This window comes from Mustela lutreola, chromosome 11, assembly GCF_030435805.1.
Source record: "Mustela lutreola isolate mMusLut2 chromosome 11, mMusLut2.pri, whole genome shotgun sequence".
Taxonomy (NCBI): domain Eukaryota; kingdom Metazoa; phylum Chordata; class Mammalia; order Carnivora; family Mustelidae; genus Mustela; species Mustela lutreola.
In genome coordinates this window covers 13,240,698-13,249,173 of record NC_081300.1, presented here as the reverse complement: position 1 = coordinate 13,249,173, position 8,476 = coordinate 13,240,698, and the positions used below count along the sequence as shown (strand labels likewise).

The window sequence follows — 8,476 nt, the reverse complement described above, 5'->3', positions numbered from 1 at the left end:
CCTGCCGTGATGGCTTGGGAGGGCCAAGGTGGCTCCTGGGTGCTTTGCTCCTTGTGGCTATGTTTAAAGCCCTTGACCCCAATTTGGAAAATGTACGTCTTCTATTTAACCCTGACCTTGGCCCATATACACACCACGTTGAGAGTAACGCAGGTACGAATCCCTTCTCAACACAAAATCGGTAGGAATACTTCTCTGTTGTTTGACCGCAAATTAATGGACACATTGAAAGAAAGGAGGGAAAAAGAGGACTAGTTGAGGCTTTTATATACGTTCATTGCTTCTAACATGTTTTTTAGAACAAGAAAAATGCAACATCGACTACTCTTATTAGAGTGAGTGGAGCCACAATACTGTACAGTTTGGGGGTTCGGCAGCCAGGAACATTTACCATTAAAACCAGAGAACAACAGCCCGTGGCAAAACAAAACCGGCCAGAAATTAGCCCCCATGACTTTTTTTTTTTTTTTTAATATATATACATTTTTAGAATACTCTGCCTTTGAACAATACAAACAATAACAACAACAAAAGACAAAATAGGCTTTATATTAAAAATGTCTGTGTTCTTCATGGTTACTTCTAAAGCAGCTTGGAGGATTTTGCCACTTGGAGTGTACTGCAAATTGACTCCACTACCATGATCTTGGAAGGATAGCAGCACAGGATTTGATATTCCCTACTCATCGCTTTTGACAATGTAAACCTTTCACAAAATAGTATTTTGCTTAAAAATTAGAATCATTCAAAGGGTCTGATCATTCTGTTCCCTGAGGCCTGCCAGGGAGGTCTGGCTTCATACCATGGGTTTCCTGCTTTCTCAGAGCGGGGCACAGGCGCCACTGTATTTCAGGAAGAATCCGAAGGACAGCCACTGAAAAGGGCCTGTGGAAGGAGGGCAGGAGTGCTCTAGACGGGTCTCTGTCAAAGCAGACCACATAAAGCAACCCTCTGAAGGTCAAACCGTCATGGCCAGAATTTAATCCCCTGGTCATTTCCTGTCTGGATTTTCAACTGAATGAATCTCATGGGTTTAACCAAACATGTATGTCATTCTAAATAATGTGTTAGATTCTGATTTGCCCAGGGACTAGGAAACCTTCAAGGAACAAGGTCAAAGGGACAACAGATATATCCTTCACAATAAACAATTCTGTTGACGTAGAAATGCACATAACTAGGTTGAAGCGAAGCTCCACAGTGGCCAACGTGCTCCGGGGTTTTCAGCAGCTGAGACCCGGGGCTTCTCTCACCTTCTCAGAAATGCTTTTAAAACAACTGAGACAAAAATCTCAAACAGAAAAATGATAATTTTTGCTAACGAAGTGTGGAGGCCATAACTAAGTACAATTAAAAAAAAAAATGCTGAGATGCATGTATCTTTCTTTTTTTAAAGCAGCTTTCAAAATATTAACCACAGCATTAAACATTGAACATAGTACATTCCAAAGTTAATACAGATAAATGGTATATAATGCAATAATGCCACAGTTATTCCATGAACGTCTCAAAGCTGATTCTAAACTTGAAAAAAAAAATTTTTTTTTCTAGTTTGTTTGTTGTAGATTTCACTTCATTGCTACTTTTCTAGAGTTTCCACCATTTTTTTTTTCTTTTCTTTTTTAATGCCCCAGGATGTACAGACAATTTTCACATTCCACACCTGGAACTTTTTCCCCCTCCTCCTCTGTCAGGTTTTCCAAACAAAACAAAACAAAACAAAACTACAATGACAAGGTAATGTTTTACATCGTAACTCCAGAGACATGGGTTGATTAATCCATGACACCTCATTCCAACGCTTCCTTTAGCATTTACGACTTTCCCCAAGGTCACTAAAAGCCTTGCTCTCAACTGTGCGCAAAGGCGGGCGGCCGCGCGGCCAGCACGCATGCGCCGTGGCCAGCACGCATGCGCCGTGCCCATGCGGCGCCCCGGATGCACTTGTCTCCTTCCGGGTTTCCTGCCGGTGGCGGCGAGGCCACCTCCCTCCGCAGGGAAAGGCTCAGTGCCTGTTTCCTTCCCTCCACAGTGATAAACGTCTTAAGAGCCTTGGCTCCCAGGTTCCACGCTCCACGAGGAAAAGGGCCCAACTAGGGGGCCCGGGGGGACAGGCCCAGGGCCACGACTGTTCTTTCTCGACAGCGGGATTCTGAGCTCTGTCGGCTCCAGGCGCTCGGAGACCGCCCTGCTCTGTGTAAAAGCTTCGAGCCGGCCAGCGAGCGCCCCGGCTCCGTTCCAGGGCGAGGCCTCCGAGCCGGGGCAAGGCGGGACTGCAGGCCGTGGCCTCTTAGGGAAACGCAGGCACTTGTGGCGGCCTGATGCTGCTGGATAAGTCACCAGAACGTTCACTTCCTCGCCTCCTGGAGGATTCTGTTTCATACACAGACAGAGCCAGTATCTGGGGGAGAGTATCCACAATGTCTGAATATACACATCAGGGCTTTAAGGTACTGGATGCTATCGGATAAATTGCTAGAATGCTTCTCGGCACAATTGGTAGCTTAAAAAAATACTTTCCTATGGTTTCACGGCATTTTCCCCATCACTGTCCTTCGGTGTGGAAATCTTGGTGGACGCCAATTCCATCTGAAGTTCCCCAGGTTTTGTTGTTGTTGTTGTTGTTTGTTTTTTGTTTTTTTCTTCCAACCGGATCTGTACCATGTGAGCCAAATGCTAAGTGTCTGTTCTTCAGGCCAGGGAAGAATGGACTTCCCATCGGAGCGCCTTCCCTCTCTTCATATAGCAGCCCCCGGGGCAAAAAGAAAAAAAATAAAAATAAAAAAAAGAGCAAGGAAAATGAACACCTTCTTCCTAACCTCCAGCAACCAGACACCCGGCTTCTGGAACCGTCAAGTCCTCTGTCAGTCAGTTCGTTTGCTCTTCAGATGGTGAGTCAGTCCAGCCAACAACATGGAAAACAAATCCGTGTTTATAGGCACAGGAGATCCAGGTGGAGCTGCACAGGTGGGGCTTGCCAATTAGTGGCAGGGTTTCCAAAGACAGGAGGTTCGATGGGACGGTCTTAAATAAATAAATCTTTTTTTTTTCTTGATAATGTAAAAAATAAACGGTATTTCCCTTTGGCAGTAAATAGCTGATTCGACTCTGAGCCTGAAAGCTGTTTTTGTTTTGTTTTGTGTTTTGTTTTTAAGAGACCACAGCTTCGTTTCATGGTACGGCACTGGCAATGCATATATTTCTACTGCTTTAGTGAACCTTTTGCATATTTGTTTGTGGCAGGCCTACTGACTTCACTTGTGGCCCAGGTAGGCACCCAGGGTGATGCAAGCTCCCACCAGGGCCAGACTGAGCAGAGCCTTCAGGGACAGCCAGGAGAAGTCAAACAGAGGCTGCACGCTGGGGCCGTACAGCTCCACAAAGGCATCCTGCAGGGGGAGAGAGGGGGGAGAAAAGAGAATTAGAGAGAGAGAGAGCACAGGATGTCGGCCTATGGGGAGGATAGCATTCAGCCCCAGGAGCCGGGCACCTCCCTCAGGGCATGAGGAAAAGTGAAACGCTCTTCTGGGGCGGTGATTCGGACCCACTTTTCAAACTCTCATTCAAGAAGTATTCATTGAAATCCCGTTGATGAGCCGGGCACCACAGACACAGCAGTGAGGGAAGCCGGCTGAAAGTTCCTACTTCGCCAGGCTTTTATCTGGTTGCAGGCCATAGACAGCAAACAAGATAAATGTATCAGAGAGTGTGCGAGAGAGTGCTAGGTGCTAAGGAGAAAAATAAAACAGCAAATGCAGTTAGAAAATACTGGAGGCTAGCAATTTTAGCTAGCATGGCCATCCCTAAAAATAATAAGAAACAGTAGGTACAAGTATGCTCCTTTATGGTACACTTGCTATAGGCCAGGCCCTTGTAATAAATGCCTCAAATTATTATTTATTCTTTATACCAATATTATGGAGTCATTTTATTTGCTTCTCTTGTGTAGAGGAAAATAAAATCTGTGTGGAAAAAACAGACATTAAGGGATTTGTCTAATAAGTGGTGGTACCGGGATTCGAACCCAGATCCAAACCAGTGCTCTTGAGTCGCTCCAGCCCTCCCACGGCTCACGGCTCCTCTGTGAGAGGTGCCAAATGTCCCCTAGGGACATTTGTCCAGGACGCTGGCATGATGCACACAAGCAGGGTGGCCTCTCCTGGTGGCATACCTAGACTCTGAAGTCAACAATGGCTTCTCCTGGGTAAAAAAGCTGTCTCAGGGTTTTCTCTGGCAGTGGCCAGGCTGGGTGACCACAACCTTGCATTTAACTCAAGTTGTGAACTTCGCAAAGCATGTGGTCACTTATGGTCAGTTAGGTGTCACTGAACACACACGGACCTGAGGAAGGAAGATGGCTCCTCTCATCCTTTCTTATTGCTGCCTGGAAGTCAGGTCTGTAGGGCTACAATGGGAGTCATGGCCAAGTTATCTGGATTGTTTGAGACTGGATTGAATGCTCATTTCTTAGATTTGTTGGGGGACATTTATTGGATCCAATGAGTTGGACAACTCTCTAAGTAGATCTGCATATATAAACCAGTAATTAAAATTCTTTTTGCTTGGTATGATTTATTCAGGCATGAAGAGAACCAGTTACTCCCAACAACGTGGCATCAGAGCATACAAGACAGTAACACACCCACCTGAGGAAGGAAGCAACCTGTAGCGTTGCTGTGTGGAGGTAGTTCTGATAATGCTCAGTGTTTTTGTCTGTTTAAAGCAAGTGCTGCACGAGGGAGCAGGGATCAGCTTTGTCTCTCCAGAGCTGTTCCTGGTTTTGGCACATGGAGGCACTTAATAAGTATCAAGTCAATTGACACTTAATGTTTCCTGAAGTCAGTCATTGGTTTGAATTCTGTCTTTGGCCTAATACTTCACCAGATGTTTATTCTGCCTGTTTGAAAGGATTCCTTCTATATGTAACCTCTGGGAATCTTGGGAGTGGTCTTGAAGGTGAGCGTTTAGGGCATAATTGGGGTAACTTCTCATGTTATTAAATATAGATCCACACAGTCATTTTCAGGACTGTCTAGTATTCCATGTTATATATTCTGTTCTCAGTTTAACCGAATCTTTATCTTTTTGGAACTTTCATGGTCATAAATAATATTATGATACATTTTTGTACATAAATTCCTTTCCATTTGCTAAGTTTGATTTTTGGGGACAAATTCCTAGAAATGAACCCAAATGATCGGTCATCAAAACTGCTAATCCTGACGGTCACAAAATGTTTCTGATGAGATATTCTCATTCTCTCTCTGGTTGCCCTTGACCAAGGAAACCCTGTACAAAAGGCAGACAAGGGTTTAGGACAGTGGTTCTCACTGGGGGTCATCTTGGCCCTAGGGGACATTTGGCAATGTCTGGAAACATTTTTGGTAGGGGTGTTATTGGCGTCTAATGGGTAGTTGGCCAGAGACGCCGTTCAATATCCCACAATGCACAGGACAGTCCCCAGCCAAACTGCCAACAGACTTGAAGCTGAGAAACCATGTGAAGAAAGGTGTAGGAGAAACTCTGATCACAGACCACAGAAACCCTACTCGTCCATCTTGTGTGTCAACGGCTTTGGTCAGATTAACGCAAGATGAGTTAGTTAGCCCAGACAAGCACTGCTCCCCAGGAAGTGGGTGCCCTGGGCTTGCAGACGCACTATGTTAACTTTTGCCAGGAGAGGGCGCAAGGGGTTTCTTCTTTTTTAATCCATTGTTGACATTTTCTAAATTTGAGCCTTAGGAAAGCAAGGCAATACACATAAATGAGATATGTGTGTAGTGCTCTCAGCACAAAGCTGAGGGAACAACCCTGATTGCTAGTCAAGGAACATACCTTCCCTATATATAATCAGGGACAAATGGGGCAGGAATGGGTCAGGACAGATTTACGAGCAGGAGAAACTCTGCTTCTTGTAAAAGTGCGTCCCAGGATCCCACAGACAAATGCTGCAAACAGCTCACAGCCCACCCTTCCAGGCTGCTCTCTCGCTGGAACCTCCTACAGCAGCTGATGCCCGGAATCCTTCAGGACCCAGGCCCTGTGCTGTAGGCACAGTGGCTCAGCGCAGAGAAGGTTGATGGTTGTGTCCTGCCTTTCTTTAATTACCAGTGGGGTTTTCTTTGGCAGAACGGGAAAGAGACTAAGCCCCTTGCCATCTGAGCTTTCTGGCCATGGAGCCATTCTGAGAAAGTGGGGGAAGCGGGGACAAACTAGGGCTGGCATTTTCTCCCTGTTCACCTGGGACACGACACAGATACTGGGAGCACAAGAAATGCCTCTCCAAATACCCCTACCTCCCTGTGGCTGAGCGATTTCCTCTCCCAACCACCATCCCCTCACGTAAATAACTGTGCTCCTAATGGACCCGATGGGCCATTTCTGGTGTGCATTAGAAAGAAAAAAACATCATTTCTGGAGTGAGATGAGCTAAAATAGCATCTCCTGACTCAAAGAATGAACACAGAGTTGCTGACACAGCCCCAAGGGTCAGGGGATGGCTCTCAGCTTGGGGAAGGAGGTCTGGGTGAAATCCCAGTTTTGACATTTTATTGCTTCTGACCTTGAGTGAATTATCCAACCCCGAGCCTTATTTATTTCATCCACAAAATTGGCTGCAATGAAGATTAACATAGGTGACTCAGAGCCCCTCGTAAACGTGGCCTCGAATGTGAACTAGTGGACGTATTAACTTGTTCGCTGGTCCACCCTCTTGCAAACCTGCTCCATCCCTCCTACTCCTGGCCTGCCCTCCAGAGGGTCTGCCGAGTCCCCTCTTTCACAGGAGCAATTTACTAGCTCCCTGCAGCCCCAGCCCCGAAAGGAGTCTGCTTTTGAAGATGCCTGGTCATTGCTATAGAAGTTATGAGTTAAAATGTATAAATACACATGTGACATGTTTTGGTCAAAGATGGGAGGTGGTAACGCACTGCCCATCTCTACTTCCTCAGAAATCACGAAGCCAGGTGGTAGGGATGAGGGGCATCATTTGACCCCCCACCCCCAGACTGAATCTGGCCCCTCCGAGCTTTGCCCATCCACGACTGCAAAGTGCAAAGCAGACGCTGTGGTTTCAGGACTGGAGGTCCTAAAAGCTACTTTTATGGAGCGTCTTCTTGCTTTTTCAAACATCCTGATTAGGGCGATTTCCGAAGTCTGTTTGAACAGTCTGTCATTATTTGTTTAAGTTTGAAAGCTGTTTTAAATAAACACATGCTCATTTTATGTATTAAAAGCAACAAAGAGGGAAAAAGAAAACCTGAGCCATCATCATATGATTCGGATAAAATCCCAGTCTGTGCACTTGGAGGGCACCACAACCCAGGCTCACGTCTACATGGGCAGGAGCGCTGCCTGAGTCCCGGAAACGCATGGAGGGTTCCCAGATGACCGGCCTTTCTCCTTTAGCTGACCTCCCCACCACTTCCCCATGGAGGAGGTGGGCTGGGCCCCAGCTCTGGGTGCTCCTTCGCAGATGGCTTCTCCATGGACTTCAAATTCAGAGGCCACAGATTGTCTGAGTCTGAGTCCCACCAAGAGCTGGCCCACCAGGGCAGATGGCTGGACCCCCTGACCCCAGACCCTCGCTACAGAGTTGGAAGTAAGCCAGGGAGGTGTGGACAGGAGCAGATCACACTCAAGATTCCCAAGCAGGGAGGACAGCAAAAGTGTCCTCAGGCTTCCTCAACTTTGCTCATGGGACCTCTCCCACCTGATTCTCTCTCTCTCTCTCTCTCTCTCTCAAAAACACACACACATGGATACCTCTCCCTTGAGGCAGCTGCTCTCCAAAATTTTCCTTTTCCCTCCAGTATCCTTCAAGAAGTTTCACTTAAACCTGATTCCAAATAAAATAAGATTAAACACCAAATGGGTCAGATTGGCAAAAACTGAAAAGAATACCGAGTTTCGCCAAAAAGGATGGGGTGGGAATTAGGGGTGGGAGGCCCAGATATTCTAACAAAATGGGTGGACTCCCAGGTAAAGATAAATTGTATTTGCATTTGGCAAGGCATATCAGAAGCTTTAAAAATATTATTCTTTTGTTAGGAATTCCACTCCCAGTTATTTAGCAGGAAAAAATAACAAAATGCACAGGTTGGCTATAGGAGATAAAGCCCAAAGAGGACTGAAATGTCTGAAAATATGATTGGTTAGGTAAACTCATGGCACTTCAATACAGTGGAATGGTGTTCAGCCAATAAAAATTGTACCCTATATTTACTGGCTAGGAAAGACGTTCCTAACATAGTTCTGAGCGCAACACGTAACAGCTAAACCAGTGTCAGCCAGGTCAGGCCCCTGACTCATGGTGGTTCAAAATCTCCTTAAACACTGGGAAAAATAAATATGGCCCTGTTGGGTATAAACAAACTAGAAATTCAGCTACATTCCACAATCTCTGAGCTGACTGTGGATATGGACGTTATACAGTCATGGGAGATCCCAAGGGGAAAACCAGTCTGCCCTCACTAAG

At 46.0% G+C, this 8,476-nt stretch overlaps 1 protein-coding gene across 1 annotated transcript in view; it reads right to left on the bottom strand.

Annotated features, from left to right (window-relative positions):
• Positions 1-250: 250 nt before the first annotated feature.
• Positions 251-8,476, bottom strand: part of BCL2 (BCL2 apoptosis regulator) — a 166,108-nt gene continuing 157,882 nt past the window's right edge. Inside the window, exon 3 of the mRNA XM_059140801.1 lies at positions 251-3,389. Within this exon, the coding sequence (XP_058996784.1) occupies positions 3,255-3,389 (135 nt within the window). The 3' untranslated portion in view covers positions 251-3,254. The remainder of the gene's footprint in view (positions 3,390-8,476) is intronic.